This window comes from Lissotriton vulgaris, chromosome 7, assembly GCF_964263255.1.
Source record: "Lissotriton vulgaris chromosome 7, aLisVul1.2, whole genome shotgun sequence".
NCBI classification, from domain to species: domain Eukaryota; kingdom Metazoa; phylum Chordata; class Amphibia; order Caudata; family Salamandridae; genus Lissotriton; species Lissotriton vulgaris.
The window spans coordinates 302,996,763-303,018,772 of record NC_141695.1 but is presented as its reverse complement, the minus strand read 5'-3'; the positions used below and the strand labels follow the sequence as shown (position 1 = coordinate 303,018,772).

Below are 22,010 nucleotides of genomic sequence, written 5' to 3'. Positions count from 1 at the left end.
TGGGTTCTACCGGCGAGGAACTAGATGATCCATTCTAATGCCGCGCCTTGGATTCCGGTGTCGCTGAGGCGTTGTATCAGGGTGCAGTGACATACCGTGTCGAAGGCTGCTGAGAGGTCCAGGAAGATGAGTGCAGTGGTTTTCCCGTTGTCGAGCATAGATCTGATGTCGTCGATGGCTGCGATGAGAGCGGTCTCGGTGCTGTGGTTGGCTCGAAAACCGGACTGTAACGGGTCGAGAAATCCGTTTGTCTCGAGGAAGGTGGAGAGTTGTTTGTTGACCGTCTTCTCGATGACTTTGGCAGGAAACGGGAGGAGCGAGATGGGTCAGAAGTTCTTGAGGTCTGTGGGGTCCGCAGTGGGTTTTTTCAGGAGGGCGCTGAGTTCGGCATGCTTCCAGCTCTCTGGGAAGGTGGCTGATGCGAAGGAGCTGTTGATGACGTCGCGGAGTTGGGGTGCGATGATGGAGTCGGCTTTGTTGAAGATGTGGTGTGGGCATGGGTCGGTGGGGGAGCCGGAGTGGATGGTGCTCATAGTACGGGCGGTGTCTTCGGTGCTGACCGGGTTCCAGGTGCAGAGGGTGGCGGTTGGGTGCGCTGGTCCGGTGGTTGGGTCGTTGGTTTTCTCCAGGGAGCGGCATGTTTTCTTGGAGTTTATGAGGTCGTCCGTGAACCATGAGGCTTTCTTGCTGTGGGGCCCACTGGGTAGTTTCTTCAGTGGTGCGAGTTCGTCGGCGCAGTCGATGATCCATTGTGCGAGGTTGCGGGCTGCTTCGGTGGGGTCCGTCGTTATGTGGAAGGGTTCCGGGAGAGGGAGGTGGTGAGCTGGTTGGCGGTGATCTTGCTCCAGCTTCTGCAGGGGGCCTGTTGCGGGTGGTGGTGGGTGGTGGTTTTCTTGAAGGCAAAGTGGACGCAGCTGTGGTCTGTCCAGTGGAGCCCGTTGGAGTGGTTGATGGGGATGTGCTTGCTGGAGGAGAAGACGGGATCAAGCGTGTGGCCGGCGTAGTGGGTGGGAGTGTTCACCAGTTGCTTGAGTCCGAGGTTTGCGAGGTTGTCCAGCAGGGTGGTGGTGTTGCTGTCATTGTTGTTCTCCAGGTGGAAGTTGAGGTCTCCTAGGAGGATGTAGTCTGGGGAGGCGAGGGCGTGCGGGCTTGCGAAGTCTGCGTTGGCTTCGCTGAATTGAGTGCGTGGACCTGGTGGTCTGTAGATTAGGGTGCCTCTGAGGGTTGTCCTGGGGTCGGTGTGAATCTGGAAGTGCAGGTGTTCGGCGGTGGGGAGGGTGTCGTCTGAGTTGGTTGTGATGCGGATGGTGTTTCTGTGGACGATGGCGATGCCTCCTCCGGTTTGGTTGATGCGGTCCCTCCGAGTGATCTTGTAGCCCTCCGGGATGGCTATGGCGATGTCGGGGGCTGAAGAGGCGTTCATCCAGGTTTCCGTGAGGAAGGCGACGTCCGGTGCTGTTGTGTCTAGGAGGTTCCAGAGTTCCACTGTGTGCTTGTGGACGGAGCGGGTGTTGAGCAGGATGCACTTGAGGTGATTCTTGCTGGTGGTAGGTTTGGCGGGTGCTGGTCCTTGGCGGATGCAGGTGAATTTGCACTCCTCGCAGGTGAAGGGTCCGTGGGTCCGTTTTGGGGTGGCCAGGTAGCAGTAGGGGTTCCGGCCGGTGTTGAGTGCGCGGAGGGTGGCGTCGTCATAGGTTCGTCGGGTACGTTGGCATCGACGGGATCCAGGGTTTCTGGCGCTGGGCGCGGTCCAGGCGCGGACGGGCGCAGACGATCTTGCCTTTGGCGCACAATCGGCACGCCCGCTGCGCGCGTCTGCTGCGCGCTCGCTCTGAGGTCATCATAAGTAAGGAGCCGGGAAGGAGGGGCAGCTGGGTGGCGAGAGCGGGGCGGCGAATGGGCTGGCGCCGCAGGGAGGCAGCGGCGGGAAGAGTCTAGGGCGGGCAGCTCAGCAGCGGCTGGGTCGTCCGATCGACAGGGCAGAGCAGGAAGCGGAATCAGCTGGGCAACAGGATTCCTGGCAGCAGGCACTAGTTCGTGGGGGCGACCTAGCCTACTGAGTGCAGACCATTACGTCACCACATACTGCTTTTTCATTTTTCCTGTTTTATGATAGCCCTTGAAGTATCCCTAAATCATGTTTCAGCATGGTGAGCAAGCAAGTGATGTTGCAGATTAGGTGTTTGAGATTGAGAGCTTGCAGTTTGCACAGAGGCTCAGCTTAAACAGTTCTGGAAGGATTTTGAATGCTCAATTAGAAGTTCCGCTAGGAAGGAAGAACAGCAAAAGGCACTTAGGGCCTGGTCCGTGGGTCCGTTTTGGGGTGGCCAGGTAGCAGGAGGGGTTCCGGCCGGTGTTGAGTGCGCGGAGGGTGGCGTCGTCATAGGTTCGTCGGGTACGTTGGCATCGACGGGATCCAGGGTTTCTGGCGCTGGGCGCGGTCCAGGCGCGGACGGGCGCAGATGGGCTTGCCTTTGGCGCACAATCGGCACGCCCGCTGCGCGCGTCTGCTGCGCGCTCGCTCTGAGGTCATCATAAGTAAGGAGCCGGGAAGGAGGGGCAGCTGGGTGGCGAGAGCGGGGCGGCGAATGGGCTGGCGCCGCAGGGAGGCAGCGGCGGGAAGAGTCTAGGGCGGGCAGCTCAGCGGCGGCTGGGTCGTCCGATCGGCAGGGCAGAGCAGGAAGCGGAATCAGCTGGGCAACAGGATTCCTGGCAGCAGGCAGTAGTTCGTGGGGGCGACCTAGCCTACTGAGTGCAGACCATTACGTCATCACATACTGCTTTTTCATTTTTCCTGTTTTATGATAGCCCTTGAAGTATCCCTAAATCATGTTTCAGCATGGTGAGCAAGCAAGTGATGTTGCAGATTAGGTGTTTGAGATTGAGAGCTTGCAGTTTGCACAGAGGCTCAGCTTAAACAGTTCTGGAAGGATTTTGAATGCTCAATTAGAAGTTCCGCTAGGAAGGAGGAACAGCAAAAGGCACTTAGGGCCTGGTGGGCAGCATGAGAAACTGGGGAGGCTGAGAACAAGAATGCAGATCTGAATGCACAGAGCCAGCAAGGGGATTTTGGAGCTCTGGATCTGCTTGTGGGAGCATCTTCCAGGAGTGGCAGACATGTCATCTAGGAGTTTGATCCCAGAGAAACTGGAGAATGAGTGACAGGCCAGAAAGCAAAAGAGAGAGCTTGAGAAGCTCAGGTTAGAGAGCAAAATGTTTGGGAAGGAGAAGTCCCTTGCTCTGAAAACGAAGAAATTGCTTTGGCTCACAAGTTAAGTTTGAAGGAGCTGGGCATCAAGACCAAGCAGGAAGAGTCCAGTTCAAATGGTGGCAGTGTGCGTCCATTGCAGTCTGAGCGAAGGGTGCACATTTCCATTGATTTGGTAAAGGATTACAAGAGGGAGGATGATACACACAGTTGGTTTTTGGGGTATGAGTAAGCTCTCCAGATGCATGAGGTGCCTGACATACACTGGAGGGCGGGCCTGTGGAAGCAGTTTGCGGTAGAAGGGAGGGACGCCTTGACAACCCTAGGGCCATCCCAGAATCTCACCTACTCTACCATGAAGGTATTGTCTCACGCCAGAACAGTACAAGGGGAAGTTTAGATATTTTAAGAAATCTGATTCTCATACTTGGTTGGAATATGTTAATCATTTTTGCAAAGCACTGGATGGTTGGACAAAAGGGCAGACAGGTAACTGAGAATCAGGGGTTGTATAATGTGATTTTTTTTAGAGCACTTGTATAGTCTTTACTTTCCAGAGCTGTGCCAGAATTTGATTAACGCAAAACCAAAGGGGATGATGATGGAGTGTTTAACATTGCAGACACTCACCCCCAGTCAACTGATCTGGGTTTAATCCATCATCATTCTTTAGCTCACTCGCCACCCCAGTTCAGACATGGCCATATGCAAATCAGTCTGACCCTGTGCCTCATGGGAACAGTCTAGCACGAACTGCCAAGCAATATCCTCCCTGGACTGGAAACAAGCATCCTGGGACCGGTTTTTGGCTAATTAGCCGTCATCAGCCAGGCTAGCTTGAATCCAGAGGCAAAGTGAGAAAGGGATTCACGTCTGGGCATACCCTGCCAATTTAGGGCAAACAAAGCAAAACCAAAGGGGACGATGGACACTCCGGAGTGTTGAACATTGCAAAGACTCACCCCTAGTCAACTGCTCTGGGTTTAATCCATCATCATTCTTTAGCTCACTCTGCCACCCCAGTTCAGACATGGCCATATGCAAATCAGTCTGACCCTGTGCCTCATAGGAACAGTCCACCTAGCCTGGCTGAAGAAGGGTGACATACCCTGAAACCGGTCCCAGGATGCTTGTTTCCGGTCCAGGGGGGACCTGGCTTGGCAGTTCGGTCTGGACTGTTCCCATGAGGCACAGGGTAAAGACTGATTTGCATATGGCTGGGTCTAAACTGGTGTGGTATGGTGAGCAAAAGAACAATGGATTTAACCCAGATCTTTTGACTGGGGATAATGTTTGCATTGTCAACATTCCGTCCATCATTTGTTTGCTGTAACATAATTTGATTAACAGCAAGTTGGCTCACCCCAGAAAGCTTGTTCAGACGGCAGATCTCTGGAAGAGTACCAGGGTCCACAAGGGATATGTGGGAGACTCTGCCAAAGGTGGGCAGGGTTCCTGGAAGAAGAGTGGGGAGACAAGGGTAAACAAAAGGAGTTCTCAAAAGGCCCCCAATCTAGTCCCCCGGGTAAGAAAAAGCCTTGCATCTCTACAGTGAAGCCTGCAGAGAGGGGTCCCTGCAAGTGTTTTGTATGTGGTCAAGAGAGTCACATGAGAGGGGATCCCAAATGTCCTAAGTGGACTACGGTACAAACTGGTGCGCAGTCACAGGGTTGGCCAGTGTAGCCCTTGGGGAGGAGTTGGTTCCTGGAGAAGGGTAGGAGCCAGCTGAGATGACCCTTGTCTTACTAGGAGGCATTGAGATGGTCCAGAAGACCCTAGTGCCTGAGAACACTAAGAAGTAGAGGCAGTGAGTGACCCTCAATGGACAGAGTGTGGAGGCTCTGAGAACACCAGAGCCAGTGTGACCAGGTTAATGTGTCACCTAGTGTCTAAAGAACAGGTAGCCCCCAATGTGTGCCACCAAGTAGTTGCAGTAGACAACTCTGAGTGCCAGTAGAAGGTGGCACAGGTTCCCTTAGAACTGGGGGCGGGAGGTAGTCTCCAGTTTCTTGAGTCTATTCATGCCTGTTGATTGTCTTCTGGGAAATGACCTGGAGATTCCCCTTTGGGTGAGGTGGCACACCAGTCACACTTGAGATGGTGGGTTGCCCGATTGGGCATGCGTGACCACTCGGTCCATGGCAGCCAGTAAGGGTGATCAAAAGAACCTAGAACCTGAAAGTGTGGGCCAGGTCCCTGCTAGGAAGAGGAGGGGCAGTGGAAAAGCCCTGTAATTTCCCACAGTCCGGGAGGAGGCGGACCCTGAGGAGGAGTCCCAGAACCTACAGGGGAGCAAGTGGCCAAACTGGAAGACTGCCTGAGCTCACCCACTGTCAGCAAGAAGGGGGTCCCACTAGGGAGGAATTCTGCAGGGAGCAGAAAGAATGTCCTACTCTTGAGGGTCTGCGGCAGATGGCTGTGGACCAGGCAGCTGGCAAGGAGTCTGGATCACCCAGGATTTACTAGGAGAATGGTCTCTTGTATAGTGATCCTAAGGTTGCTGATCCTGGGGCAGCCTGTGTGCTGGTGGTACACTATCGCTTCAGATCCTTGCTACTGGGTCTGGTTCTGGGTCTGGTTCATGATGTGCCTTTGGCTGGACATTCGGGCATGACAAGACCTTTGAAAGGCTTGTCACCCACTTCTTTTGGCCCCAAATAAGAAGGCACTCTGATGCACATTGCTGGTCTTGCCAAACTTGCCAGGCAAGAGGCAAGAGTGGAGAAGATGTAGGTCTCTGCTCCAGCCCTCCCCTGTCATGACCACCCCTACTGAGCAGGTGTGCAACAACACTGTGGCACCTCTGAATCCCAATACATTCATGGGCAACAGGTTTATCCTGGTCTTGGTGGGCCATGCCAACTGGTACCTGGAAGTTATACCTCTGAGAATAATGACGCCACCTGTGGTGGGACGGCATTGATGGGGATCCTTTCCCATGTGGGTTTCCCCAAAGAGCTGGTATCTGACTGGGATACCAAGTTCATATCCACATATATGAAGTCTTAGTGGGAGCAGTGTGGTGTAAGCTACAAGTTCACCATGCCTAACCACCCCCAAGATAATGGGTTAGCTGAGAGATCAACCGGACCCTGAAGGGCATGATTTTCAGTCTAACCAAATCCATGAGGCATAAGTGGGATGTCTCCTTGCCATACCTTTTCTTTGCTTACAGGAAGATACAAAAGGGACTTGGCTTTAGCTCCCTTTGAGCTGCTGTATGGGGACCCTGGAAGGGGACCTCTGAGTCTGGAGGCAGAAGACTGTGAGGAAGCTCCCAGGAAGCCCACCTAGGATGTATTCAGCTACACGCTGGCTTTCAGAAACCAGACTGCCCGCTTCAGAAAACTCACTCAGGCGAACCTGGAAGTAAGCCAGGAGGGCATGAAATGCTGGTATGACCAGAATACCACTCTGGTTGCGTTTCAGCCTGGCCAGAAAGTGTGTGTCATGGACCCAGTGAAGCCGCGTGCTCTCCAAGACAAATGGATTTGGCCTTTTGAGGTGGTGGACCGCAAGAGTGATATCACCTATCTGGTGAACTTGCAGACTCCAAGGACCCCTTAGGGGGTCCTACATGTGAACCGCTTCAGACCTCACTTTGAGAGGTCTGAGATTACTACTCCTGGCTACAGATGATGGAATGGAGGAGGAGAGTGGGCCTCTTCCTGACCTCCTGCTTGCCAGGGAGCAAGATTGGTCTGCAGAGGGTGTGAACCCCCCCCCAACACTGACCCTGAAAGAGCAGGGTGATTGTCACCAGATACTGAGACAGTTTGCCTCTCTGTTTCCCTTGACCCCAGGAGTTACTCACTGGTGTACCCATGATATAGTCAATGGGGATACTTCACCTGTAAACCACAACATTTACAGGTTGACTGACAAGGTCAAAGCCAGCATCAAGGATTACATTTCCAAGATGCTAGCATTAGGGGTGATAGAGCCCTCCAACAGTCCTTGGGCCTGCCCAGTGGCATGGTCCCAAAGGCTGCTGCAGCCAGTGCCATACCTGAACTGCGGTTGTGTGTGGACTACCATGGGCTCAACGCCATCACTAAGACTGACACACCCCATCCCCAGAGTTGATGAACTCATAGATCAGCTGGGAGCTGCCAAGTTCCTCAGCAAGTTTGACTTTACGTCTGGGTACTGGCAGATTGCCTTGACCGACGGGGCCAAAGAGAGGTTAGCATTCTCAACACCAGAGGGGCACTTCCAGTTCCATGTGATGCCCTTTCGGTTGAAGAACACCCCTGTCATCTTTCAGAGGTTGGTCAACCAGGTTTTGGCGGGACTGGAGGCTTTCAGCGCCACCTACCTGGATGACATTGCAGCGTTCAGTTCTAGTTGGGAGGATCGCTAGCATCCCTCTGGGAAGTATTGAAGGTTCTGCAGAAGGCAGGCCTCACTATTAAGGCCAGTAAGTGCTGGATAGGCCAGGGGTTTGAGGTGTACTTGAAAAACAGGTAGGAAGCGGCCAGGCAGTGACCTTACAGCCCAATATTAATACCATACTGGCTTGGGCGCCCTCCAAGACCCAGACTGAGATTGGAGCCTTTTTAGGTCTCACTGGTTATTACAGGAGATTTGTGAAGGGGTGTGGCACCATTTTTGGTGCCTTAATCGAGCTGACTTCTAAGAAGCCGCCCAGGAAAGTGATCTGGACTGAGTCTGGGACTAGTTTTGATACCCTGAAATGCCCATGCTTAAGGCATTGGACTTTTACAAGGAATTCGATGTGCAGACAGACACTTCAGAGAATGGGGTGGGGGCAGTTCTAGCACAGTTAAACGAAGAGAGCCTAAAACAACCTGTAGCCTTCATGAGCAGGAGGTTCTTTCCTGGGAAAAGAGGTGGAGCTCAATCGAGAAAGAAGCTTTTGCTGTGGTCTGAGCACTGAAGAAGCTAACACACGACTTGTTTAGGACTCACTCCTGGGTTCAGACAGTCCGCAGGCCCCTGACATGGTTAATGCAGATGAGGGGTGAGAACCAAAAGCTGTTGAGGTGGTCCATTCCCCTACACTGGATGGACTTTATGGTGGAACACAGCCCTGGTACAGAACATGCCAATACTGATGATCTGTCCAGATTCTTGCACGTTTGTGATGACAACTCCCAGGAGGTTTGGGTAGTTCTCTCAACTTTCAGCTGGCGGGGACACAGGTTAGACCTGGTTTTCCGTCTTTTTGCCTCTACCTCCTGTTTTTTTTTTTAATGGTATGCTGGATTTGGTTTTTGCTGCTTATGTACTCTGGGCAATTTACCACTGCTGATCAGTGCTTAAGTGCCTAGTAAAGCACACTGTGCAAGTCCAGGACCTGTAAATCAGATGATACTGGTGGGCCTGCAGCACTGCTTGTGCCACCCACATGAGTAGCCCTATAAACCTGTCTCAGGCCTGCCACTGCCTAAACTGCCAGGTCGATCAGGCAAGTGCAACTACTTTTCAGGCCCAAACCTCCCTTTTGCTACATGTAAGGAACACCTAAGATAGGCCCAAGGTACCCCATGGGCAGGGTGCAGTGTATGCAAAAGGTAGGACATGTACTGGTGTGTTTTACATGTCCTGGTAGTGAAATACTGCCAGATTAGTTTTCAGTATTGCAAGGACTAGCTCTCCCATAGCTTAGCATTGGAGCTGCCTTGTAATATCCTACAAGTGCAACTTTCAATTAGGAACAGCTAGAGATTTAGAGTTTGGGCTCGAGCTCAGAATTTAGAAAAACATATTTTAGTAAATGCGGCTCTTAAAGTGTGTGTTTAAATGCCACTTTTAGAAAGTGGGCATTTTTTTTGTTTTACCATCCTGTGCCTCTGCCTACCCTTGGAATGATCGTCTAGTTTAGACTGACAGGGGCCTGTTTGTGCATTTAATCTAGACAGTCACACAAAGGGAGTTGAGGTGTATCCTGCATATCTTGATGCTAAAGTAGTGGGAGGAGTTGTCACTTACACCTGAAAAGGGTTGTGCCTGGCCTCTCACAATGCTATCGCGTACCCCCTTGGAGTGTGTCAAGAGTCAAGACAGGGCAAGGCAAGAACTTGTGCACCACAAAGCCTATCCTTTGAGGAAGGCCTACTTCAAAGGCTAAACGGGGTATAAGTATTGGACCTAAACCCCCAAACTTCTAGAACACTTATGGATCAAGTGAAGACTTAGCTAGGAAGAAGAGCTGTAAGGAGGAGTTCTGCCCCTTTGCTGTGTGTTGCTTTGCAGGGTTCGCCTGCAGTTGCTATTTCTGTCTAGGAGAGGAATAGTACTGGACTTTACCTTGTATCCTGCTTGAGATGTTTTTCCAAGTGCGTGTGTGTTCGGATTAGACGCAACACTTCTCCTCTGTGAAGCAGAACTGACGCATCCCCTCCCCAAGGACTCAGAAATTGACACATTGCTCAGTTTTCTGACACTTCCCTCCTCTGTGGCTGTTTTCCCATTTGAATTTTGACACATCTAAGGTACTTTGTGTAAAAACATTGCATCCATACATTTCTATGGACAGAATTGCTTAAAACGTTAAAAAAATTATATCTTGTGTTTTGTATGTTGGATTTTTGTCGTTTAGGTCTTGTTTGGTTTAAAGATTGTTTATTTTTCTAAACTGGTGAGGTGTCCATTTGTAGTGTTTTCACTGTTTTAATGTACAAATACTTTACACATTACCTCTGAGATAGGCCTGCCTGATTGTGCCAAGCTACCAAAGGGGTGAGCAGGGGTTCTCTTGGGTGTGTAACTCCCTTACCCTGACTAGAACTCCAAGGTCCCTATTTGGACAGGGTGGATACCACTGCCAACTTGAGACCCTAATTTCTAACATCAAATGACAACCTCTTTCAACTTCACAATACAATGAAACACATTCTGACCATCTAAACATGAAACCCAACAACATCAATGTAAACTAACTCTGAACCAATACCGTTCTCACAATCTAGCTATGAATCTAATATCACTCTTGCATTCGTATGGATAACACCATCCTTACAAACAATAAGAACCCAATGCCATTATCACAATCCAAATGAGAATCCAACACTGTTATCAAAATCCAACTGAGAACCAAAAACTATTCTCATAATCCACCTAAGAACATATCACTCTTCATCCAGGCAAACTGAGCACACAAAAGGATCTTCAGTATATAACTGAGAACAACACCACACATCCTGACAATCCAATTGAGGATAGTGTACCACCCTCAAAACTCCTCTGGGACTCTAACACCAATGTGTCTAAAATCCTCACTGTAACATACAGATGAAGTGTTTCATATGTTAAACTGAAAAACATATATTTTTAATGTCCTTATTAAAAAGCCTATTTATGCTTCCCACTTATGTAACATATATCCAGGGTGCACTGAGTGAAGTTGAGTAGCTCGGGTAGGGTGAGTTCAAGGGAATCCCTTATTTACAAGGGAATTAATCAAATTTGGTTGATGCGTTCCCTTCTCTTTCAGTGGGTAGCTTAGACCTGACACAGAGAAAGTCTCAATGCACGCAAGATACACTGTTGTTTTCTATTTGTATTCCAATGTCCTATGCACTAATGTTCAAGCAAAGCAAGACACTCAAATTACTAATCTTATTTCTACCAATCTTTTGAGGTTAGAAATAAAAATAAATTCTCTGGATAGTAGTTTTAAATCTCATTTAGGGAAAGGTTCTGTTGCCCCCCCCTGCTGCTCTCCAGATCTGAGCAAACCAATCTAGGTATGCTTCAAAACGTCAAAAGCAACACTTCGAAAAAGCAACACTTCCTAACTATTCTAGAAAAATACTTTGAACAAGTAACACTTACAAAATGTTTGTCCCAAAATGTATTGAAGTAACAGCAGTGTGAAAGGAGATAAGGATTTGGGGTTAAAGATGTTTGCAGTGGGGTCAAGGATTAAGATATATGGTTTAAGAGGTCAGGGGCAAGGGTTTAGGTAAGAGTTTAGGCAATAGTTTTAAAGGTTTGGGGTTTAGGGTTTTTACACTGAGGGACTATGGCTTAAGACAGTGGTTCTCAAATCTTTTTGACCCATGGCTGCAAGGCCACGGTAATCTGGGCCCCCAATATGTTACTTTTTTGTGGTGGGTGCAGGCATGTAAGTACTTCGATTTTCTCTGGAATATTTTCACTTTTCTCCCTGAAAATAACTAGAATGAAGCTGATGAATTATATCACAGATGTAACAGAACAGAAATATAACAGTTGTTTTATAAAAAAACTTTAATTGGTTAAGTCAGAAAAATACTCTTCAGCACTGGGGTTTGCATATGGATATTTGTTTAAAAAAATTGTTTTTATAAAATTTCTTTTAGGCTACGGGTTCACTCCTGGGAACCAAGTGAAGGGTGAGATGGACAGGGGATGAAACAAATTATTCTCATTGGCACCTTTTGCGAGATCGCATAAGAAGCTCACCTACAGGAAACTTTAGTTGTTAAGGAACCACTTCTGATGTATAAGAGTGCTGCGCCAATAATCTTGTTAGCCATTAGTCCCCTTTAGTAGTGTTTTGGTGTTCTATATATTTTTGGTATTTCTCTCATATCCCTTCTTGTGTTGACGTCAAGTATGTGAATTAGTCCTCACTTATAATGCGTCTTACAATTTGATGGCTCTGCATCTGTTGAGTTGGTATAGCAAGACGTGACAGATTGGATCTGCAAACACACCGAGGTTTAAACTAGACAAGGGGGTGACAAGGATCTACGTGTTTAGTGAAAGAACTAAGAATGCAGTCACAGAGTTACATACACAGCAGCTCTTAAACAAGATTGCAAATGTACACAGGAAATGCACAAGACAGCTGTCAACAAAATAAAACTTAAGGACCGACTTTAGAGGCCAGGGAGAAATACGATTGATTACGCAGTTCTTTGGGGGGCAATGGAAGCGCATACACTTTGACCGTGTTTAAGGTCTCAAGAATGGCAGAGGCATTTGTATAATGCGAACGTTACAATCTTTGTACAAGCTGGTGGAGATCAAAAAAATTGTACAAAACGAAATATATAAATATAACAAAGCAAGATGGCAATCCCAAAATGGTGCAACCGCCTACTGATAGCTACAGTAGTTTTACACTCACCTGTGAGCTGCCAGTGGCTGCAAGCTTAAAGACAGTCTTTTTGACTTGGTCCGCAGCAGCAGCTGATCAGGACTTGTGTCTGAACTCAAACGAAACTGCTCACCAGCTAAAACTAGAGCCTCACAGGATCTACAGACCATTTTTGCTTCACCTGAAGTACAGCTTGAAAGGTAGGTAGCACTGCAATACCATCCAGGAAGCTCCACTGGAGCACTTTTTTCTATGTCTATTTAATTCTATGTACGAGCCAGATAGCTGGGCATTGTGTTATCGCAGGAACTAGTAGGAAGGCTCTAATAAAGCTGACCTGAGCTGCTTGTCGCAGGTCATACTTTCTAAAAAAAAAAATAGTTCGAAAGACTAACTGCAGTGGTTCTCAAACTGGTTGCTTGGTCTGCATCTATTCGCTGCTTCCCTGGCTAGTTTTGACGCCGCACGAGGTGCCGCAGCACACAGATTGGGAACCACTGGGGATTGTCAGTTAGAATTTAAGGATTAATATATTGGGTTAAAAGTATAGAGTTTAAGAGTATGGTGTTTGGGTCAAATGTATAGGTTTAAGAATTTAGGCTTAGGGTTTCGAGTAAGTAAGTGAACCTTTTGTAGAGTTTGCAACTGCCGAGGCATCTTAGCACTAGCGTCCGAATGAGTGATAGCTACTTAGTATGGATGGAAAAAAGCCAGGTTTGTAGCATCTTACTGAAAAGCACCCTGATTGATTGGACTCTCAAAGAAAGAAGCATAGTATTCCAGAGCTTACCAGCTAGGTAGGAGAAACTTCTCCCTCCCCATTTGGCTTTCTTTATTTTTCGGACTGCCACTAATTTGGCAGTGCCTGAGCTAAGATTGCGATAGGGAGCATGCCAGAAAAAAATCTACCGAAAAGAGCTTGGACCCACATTGTGTAAGGCCTTATGGACCATATACATGGTCTTAAATTTGACTCTCTCGCTAACAGGTAGCCAATGCAAATCACAATTGCTTTTTGAGATAGAACTGAATTTGGGTATTTTCAAGAGCAGACAAGCTGCTTTGAAGAGACAAGTTTTATTTGCAAGTGCCTCTGGATTCGTAGATATAACGCATTACAATAATCTGCCCTCGCTATCACAAGAGCCACCATAGCCATTTTCTGCAGATTTTAAAGAATGAACTGGAACACTTTCTTTAAAGCCCTGTGAAGGTGAAAGCATGACGGGGTAACATATTTGATTTGACTAGAAAAACAAAGCTGTTCGTCAAATATAACTCCCAGATTTTTTGCTTTCTGGTAGGACAAGGAAGAGGGCCAAGATATGAAGGCCGCCATAAAGAGTTCCAGAATGTTACATTATTGCCAAAAAGGATTTCCTCTGTCTTTCCAAAGAATAGGGTTAAGCGTAAGGGACATAGGTTTAAATATTGTTTGACGCATAATGAAAAAGATTGAGGGTTAAGGGTTTGTGATATATGTGTTTAGGTGTAAGAGACAAAGGTCAAAGGCATGCCATTAGGAGTTAAGAGTGTAAGGTTAAGTGTATGGATTGTGGAAAATAGTGTTAAGGGTTTGAGGATAGTGTTAAAGGTTTGAGGATAGCGTTAAGGGTTTGCGTACAGGATGAAGTTTTAAGGATATGGGATACAGTGGTTATGAAAGTAAGCATCCAGGTTAAGTACTAGGGGTACAGGATTAGGGATATGCAGTCAAGGGCTGAGGTCAAAGGCATATGATTAAGGGTATAAGGTTACAAGTTTGGGGTTAAGTCATTAGGATAGCGTTTAGGTTTAAGGGTTTAGGGTAAACAATTAAGGTTTAGGCAAATGGTTTAAGATTAGAAGGTAAGGGCATATAGCTAAGGTCATAACATAAAGGGTTAAGGATATATGGTCCAGGGTACAGAACTAAGTGTGTTGGTATAGAATACAACGTTAAGCGTTTATGGAATGTTGTTAAGAGTGTAAGATAAAAGCATTATGGCTGTGTGGTTTGAAGTTAGAGGATGAAGGCATAGTGTATACAGTTAAGTGTAAGGGGTGTAGGGTGGGTAAAGAAGTTAGTAACAGGGGCTGCTGGTGATGCTGTGTTTATGAGGCAATGCCTAACAATGACAAAACTTACCTTGACATACACTATATATCTTACCTGCTCAACTGTAGCTGCGTTACTAAATGTTTCTTGGTTTTTGGATCCAGGTATGAGTACTTAGGCCGTGCCAGTAACATGACATTCGGCAGCGGTAGGATGGGACTAGTGGCAGCGATGCCAAGTGTTACCAAGGTTACTTGGTTGTGGATGTCAATAGCTTCACCTTTCTTGGTAACCTACAAAAAAGAACAGAGGTTGGGCAAGATTTTAGATAGAAACCTGCGCATGTAAGTGTGCCTCAGTGTTTATGTATGAAAGGTTTGTATGGGTGGGTGTCAGAAACAAACTGAAGCAGTGAGAAAGCTGTTGAAATAAAATGCGTGTGGTACACAATACTAAGAGAAAGAGAAAAAAAGTGTACATGTGTGTGTTTCTGTAGATATGGGAGTGTTGATCGAATTTAATACTGCGTTTGTATTTGAGCGCTTGAATGTGTGAGAGAAAGAGAGAGAGATACTAAGAGCCAAAATAAGAGAGATGGAGATACCATGTGTGTGGGTAGATGTGAAAGAGAATACAGTTTGATTTGACCAGGATTTATAAAGCGCAACAAATGCCTGAAGACATCTAGGCGTTGTAGTCACATAAATCCGCTTCTGTCTGCAATTAAACACTTACATAGTGCTAATGGGTCTGCCTATGTGGTAAACACCCAGGTCTTTAAGGCCTTTCTAAAGTGCAAATGCCCTTAAAAGTCAGAGACTGGGGAAGCGAGTTCCAAAGTCTGGCTGCAGCGACTTAGAAAGCTCTTCCATTCCATCTTGTCTTCTGGACTCTAGGCCGAGTGACCGGAATAATAATCCACATTTGTAAAGGGCGAACAATCACCAGTTAGGGTCTCTAGGCGTTGGGGCCGTCTGGAAGATTAAGCAAGCTATTACCCAGAGTCACATGGTGCTAAAATAATCTGCCACCGGCACCGGGAATCGAACTGTGATCCCTAGATTCTGGGGTCAGTCTCCCTGGCCGCGAGCCACACCTCTCCCATTATAACTAAAATGGATTGAAAGGAGATTCATGCCTGGATTGTACCGGTGGAACATTTGCCTAATCCCCACTGCACACGTTTTATGGAAGGCCTTGTGTAGTATACAGAGGGCCATAAACATGATGCAAATTCTAATAGGAGCCAATGCTGCTCGCGTAGCCCCGTAGAAGCTTGGGCGCTTGAGAATGTCAAAGATAGCCCTAGCAAGAGCATTCCGCATTACCTGCAATTTTGCCTGGGTACTGTGTGTGTTAAAGCTTGTGTGTATGAGCTTACGTGAGACAGAAAGATATGTGTGAGAGGGAAGGTATGTGGGTGTCTTTTGTGTTTACAGATGTATTGTGTATGTGTTGTGAGGCAAAAACTACAGGTACATGTGGTTGAGAATGACAAACTTCAAGAATGTACTTATGTGTCTGTGCAAAAGGTCTATTTGGTAAATGTGCTTGGGTTAGCATCTCTGTGAGGTGCGCGTGTCGTGTGCATTTGGAGTATGCAAAGGAGTGGTGTGTTTATCTTTGATTTGTGCATATGGAGTGTGTATGCTACTTGTGGGCTTAACTATGTGCATCTGTGCGTGGTTTGATTATGATGGATATCTCTGTGTTGGCTGCCGACCTCTGATCACCGATGCCTTATCTGAGGACAACAAAGTCCAGAATACTGCTGGCCATGAAAGAGGCGGGGAGGCGCCATAAAAAACAGGGTGTTCTCTCGCAGGACGTGCCCGGGCTGTGCCTAGTTTAAGACCAAACCAAGACGGGCCCATCTGAGCCTGAACGAGGCTGTTCCGGGCACCACTCGCTTTCCCCGTTCCCTCAAAATCTACCATCTGGCATTGGCTGCGTTCACCATCAACTGCTGGTTATACAACTGTCAAGAAAGGGGAAAAGGAAAATCATGCTGCCTGCAAGTGGTAAGACTGCCTCAGCTACTAATTCAATCACAAACTATCTATCAGGCTCTATGAGCTTAATTGATAGAAAAATTGTGAGTGTTGAAGAAAGACTTGCAGAGACACATTAAGTGAGACCCTTAGCAGACCATCATGTGATAATTCTTCAGATATCCCGATAGGGCAAGTGAGTCACCAGAAGTAATAATGGCTGAAGAAACAAAACAGAAACTGAACAGAAATCTTTGTGCCATTAATGTTCCCAAGCATAACCTTTCTTTCTCCCTCCCAGGCTGTTACTTCCCATCCAGCAAAAAAGAGAAGAGGACAAACGAGGATAAACTGCTAAAGACAGTTTAACGTCTCTCACTTTTTCCGGGTCAGGGTTGACTAAATCGGTGGAGAACGTGTATCCAAAGAATTGCAACTTCCGTATCAAGAATTCACACTTCTCCGGGTGAAGGGTCAGTCCTGCCTCTCGCAGGCAGCGAAGGACTTGAGTTAGGTGATGTTTGTGCTCCGAAATTGTCTTAGAGTGTATCATGATGTTGTCGCTAACGTTAATTACACCAGGTATGTCCGTGATGAGTTTCTCTATGACGTTCTGGAACACTTCAGCTGCACTGGAAACCCCGAAGCTCAATCGAGTATATCTACGGAGCCCCACATGTGTTGAGAAGGTTGTGATGTTGCGGGAGGCCTCATCTAACACCAGCTGATGGTAGCCGGACCGTATATCTAGCTTGGAGAACGAGCACGCTCCGGCGATCTCCCCAATAAGGTCATCTATGGTGGGCGTGATGTGGCGCTCCCTCTTGATAGCGGCGTTGGGCAGCTACATATCTACACAGATTCTCACCACACCATGCTGTTTAGGCTTCCGGGTGACCACGATGGTAGATACCCAGGGAGTTGGACCAGTCACTTTCTCTATTATGCCGGCGGCCTCCAGCTTTTTGAGCTCCTCCTCGACCAGGGGGCGCAGGTGGAAGGCTATTCACCGATGCCGCAATGCAACCGGCTGGACGGTGGGGTCGATGTGGAGATGAATTTCTTTGCCTTGAAACTTTCCGATTCCGTTGAAGACCTACGACAATTCTGTTAGAAGGTGCTGGATTGACTCCTGGTGTACCCCGAAGGCGAATGTCACTACACCTAGATCCTCAGCTGCACGGCACCCTAGCAGCATGCCTTGTCCGTCTTCGGTGACGAAGACGTTGGTGGTTATGGGCTGAGCACCATGTGATATTGATGTTCTAAACTTTCCTCGTATCTTCAGGGGTGTGTCCTGACCGTAGATGAACACGGTGATCGCTGACGGGTAAAGCACCGGCGCCGGGTTCATGGTTTGGTGTAGGGCCGAGGCCATGATGTTGATGGTGGCACCCATGTCGACTACTGCCATGACGTCTTGAGAACAAACGCGAACACTGCACTGGGGTAGGCGTCGCGCCTTTCGAGTTGTGGTGCCGATCATGTGTACTTTGTGCACTACCCTCTCTTTCTCCTCATCATCGTCCATGTCGCTTTGCCCTCTGTCTCCTTCTGTTACGGCATTGACCACTTGCCTAGGCCTCCAGTATTTCTTGGACCTGCAGACATTCTCAAAATGGTTGAATCGTCCGCATCTCGAGCATCTCTTGCCTTTTGCCGGACACTCTGCCACCTGACGGGGTGGCCCTCCACAATATCCACAGAACTTGGGTTGTCCCGATGCTGAGGTTCCAGATCCCTTCTTGACCCATCTTGCTGGGGGTTTCTTCGTCACGGCATTTACCAGTTCGGCCTTTACGGGCGCCTGGAGGGCGGCCTCGATGTTCGCAGCTCGCGCTTTTGACAATTCTTTTTTTTATTTTTTATAAAACAGTTTTTTTATTGCAGGTGGGTTAGCATACACAGCTATAACCCTGAGGCTGGCAGCGTGCGACAAACGAACAAGTAAAGGAATACACGGCCTTCGTGCCGACATCCCGGGGGCTCGGCGGCGCTTGTCCACCATCTTAAAACGCTAAGACCCAGTACATGACCATAGTAAATGTAAAATGACCATAGTAAATGTAAACAGACTGTTTGGTATTTTCTTGATTTTATAAGCAATGACAATCTTACAACAAGAACACATAACTGAAAAGAAAAACAGAGTCAAATAATAGTCACAGTTAGTGCAGCATATAGAAATCAAAATCCAGCACAAGCATAGCACAAGTTAGCGCACGATTCGTCCTATAGGTCCAATACGCGACATAGCTAGTTCCTCCGTAGGAGAGTCACAGAGGTCCTCCCTATAAGCATTCCAGTGACCCCACTTTTTGTCCCAAACCCTAGTGCAGCCACAAACTTTCTACACTGTCTTTTCTGCAATCATACAGCGGTCCATCTCGGCCACCCAGCCCACCACCAGCGGTCTGTCTTGGGAGCACCATTTCATCGCGATGGAGCGTTTGGCAAGCAGAAATCCCAGTGTTGCCCACTGTAGTTCCTGAACATTCAGGTCATTGGCCCCCCATATATCAAGGACACATGGCCTAGGCAATGAGGAGAGCGGTTTACCCAAGGAGTCACTCATTTTCCTGACAATGCCCCCCAAAACTGCTGCACCGTCGGGCAATCCCACAGCATGTGAAAGAAGGTGCCAGGTTAACCACAGCCCCAAAGGCACAATGGATCAAGGCGTCGTCCAATTTTCGCCAGGGTGATAACGGACATATACGCCCTATGCAAAATCTTCAGTTGTATCAGTCGGAACCAATGGCAGATAGCCGACTGCCTAGGGGACATAAGGGCCGAACGCCAATCTTCCTCATCTAAGGTGCCCAAGTCTGCCTCCCATTTGATCCGTAATGACTGGAAGGTGTCAGGGAGGTTATTACATAGTTTCCGATAGGTGTAGGAGATGGCCTTTTCAGGAAGTAGCTCCGAAAGCAATCTATCCTCTAGGGGGGAGATAACAGGAATGGAGGAAAGTTCTGGAATGGCGGTCCAGATGGCGTGTGTAATTTGTAGGTATCGGAAAAATTCTGTGGATGCAAGGGAGTATTTAGCCTGAAGAGCACTAAAAGACAAGATGGCACCCTTGTGAACAAGATCTCCTACCTCCGAAATCCCGATCATGTCCCACTTGTCAAAACCCTGAGAGAAGCAGAGGGAGCCCAGTTGTTGTGACGACCACAGGGGGGTAGCTTTAGTGATTGTGCCTGCCCATCCCAGACTCTTGTTGGCTCTGTGCCACAGTGTAACCGTGTGAGCCATGGGACCAACATATCTGTGTTTAGTGGGTTTACCGTAGAGGGCCCCCAGATATCCCTCCCGCCCAGTTTGGCTTCTATCAAGACGGAAGGCTGGATTGAGGGGCGAACCATGTAGCCAGTGGTTAACCGCCACTAACTGCGACGCCCAGTAATAGAGACGGAGATTGGGTAAGGCAATGCCTCCATCGTACCAGCCTTGAAAGAGTTTACTGAGGGCAATCCGAGCGGCCCCTCCGTCCCACAATAAGAGACGAAGCTTGCTTTCTACCGTCCGAAAGTAGGAGTCTGGGATTAGGAAAGGACAATTTTGTAAGGTATACAAACAAGCATTTGCAATGCAATAGGTCTCGCAGTATCGCAAGTTTAAGCTATTGGCATATAAATGTAAATGACAATGCCTTTTATTTCAAAAATAAAAGGCATTGTTATTTGCAATGTCAATAGCTGAAACATGCGTAACTATATTGCATTGCAAATGCTTGTTTTTAAATGCAATGGTGTATGGTGTGAAAAAAAGGAAAGGAGATTTTATGATAAACATTTCTAAATCAAAGAATAGAAAACTTCATTTGCAAACAGAGTTTCGACCAGAACAAGACATCATGCACCTAAACTTACAGGCAGGTCTGGTGGCTCAGTGAAATAATCCATTTATTGCATGATCTGTCTTGGGTGCGCAAAGCCGTTCATCCTCCAGGGGGCGATGTACTCTGTGCCGTATGTCAATAGAACACAGGCCTGCCGAGTGGTACAATACCTGCTTCTCCCGTCTCCAGTGAGAGATGTAACGTGTGCGCCGGGTAAACTCCCAGACACGTGCTGACTTTTAGCTGTGATCTCACGCGCTTGTGCAGCTTGTGTTTATGTTCCATACACATAGGGGTGTGTCAGTGGTGCGGCAGGTGCAGCAGTGCCGGGGCTCGGAGGCGCCCCCTCCGGCCTGATTATTGCTGTATGTTACTAAACAACCAGTTGTAGGGAGGGAGGGGCGTGTTCCCTTGCTGCGCCGCTGCATTGCTTGTCTGAAGGGGGGTTAAGGGGGGGGGACATCCATTTTAAATACTCTGGCACAGCGCGAGGCTTGTTAAATCATGCATAGAGATGTAGGCTCCGCAGATGAGAGGCTTCACTAAATGGAAATGCTTTATTTTATTTAGACATATTCTAAGTGCCAAAGGCAGCGCCAGTAAACTCAGCCCCGACGCACAGCGCATAGAAACCTGCAAAGGGAGCTCCGAGAGAAACGGGAATGCATGAGCTCTTTTTAGGGACCAGGGATAACTGCAGGGGGCCCCTCTCGTAAGGACTATTTGGGGACCCTGAGGTCTCTCCATACTTAGTTCTCCCACTGTTACGTCTTCTGCCTGGGTTCCAGGGGCGTAACTAGCAATGGTGCAGTGGCACCGAAGGCCCAGGACTGTTCTAGGCCGCCTGTGCCCTGATTAGAAATGTGTTTGCTACTCATCTTGGGAACAGCTAACAATGGCTCATTTTCCATGTTTGAATTGGGGGGCATGGCACCCTTGTTTCACAACTGGTCGACTCAGGCTTCCCGGTGTCCTGGCGTGTCTGGTCAGGGCTCTGACCTTCCTCCTGGCGACACTGACACTTCAAGAGGATGCTATAGTGTACCTACTCTTGCACAGTTAGAGATACGTGTGCAAGACGCACACTACACTCCCTCTCTGGCACCCTATCCTGCCACAGACTACACCGCCAGAGCCGTGAGGAAAAGTGGGCACGCCTTCCATACAGATTTACTGGAGTGAGCCACCCGGCTCCTACATGCACATACCGTGTCACACGCATGTTAGTGGCCAGCGGTATTAAACAAGCTCGTAAAATGAGAAGACACAAAGTAAAAACCGTGCCTTATGAAAACAACCAACGGGTTATAGTTTTCCACAGGTAACTAGGCCTGGGTGAAATGGTAATTACCCTGAAGGAATTTGTATAATTCCAAGAATTTCACGTCATGGGTATTGCACAAAGTTTCAAAAATTATGCCATTAGGCCATGTCACGTAATAACACTCCTTTCTTGGCAAAATTATATGTAGCATGGGAGTGGAGAAGTAACGCAAAGGAACCAGAATGCAAGCAGGTGTGGTTGACAGTAATTTTGGCAGTATTTTTTTGCGCGAAAAGCATCATTGCGTCCTAAATTGACACGAGGATGCATTTCCCACTAAAATTCAGAATTTCACATAATTCAGCGTAATGTATCCAATTTCATGCAATTCTCCCAAAATTTCACATAAGTGCATGAAAGCAAATTACGTACAATTCACACACTACAGATTACTTGCCTGCAGTTACCTTAATGGTACGTACTTGCATGCAAGTTTCCCAAATAACTTAAGTGTATTCCTGGATACACTAGTTTCAGACTTTCATGCAGGACTACAGCACTATTGTAGAACAGTCGTCTCAGCTTGTGTGTCCATCATCCCCTTTGGTAACGC

General features: G+C 47.9%; 1 protein-coding gene across 1 annotated transcript in view; it reads right to left on the bottom strand.

Moving 5' to 3' along the window:
• Positions 1–22,010, bottom strand: part of GARIN5A (golgi associated RAB2 interactor 5A) — a 239,684-nt gene that overhangs the window by 181,808 nt on the left and 35,866 nt on the right. Inside the window, exon 2 of the mRNA XM_086928652.1 lies at positions 14,413–14,591. Within this exon, the coding sequence (XP_086784778.1) occupies positions 14,413–14,591 (179 nt within the window). The remainder of the gene's footprint in view (positions 1–14,412; positions 14,592–22,010) is intronic.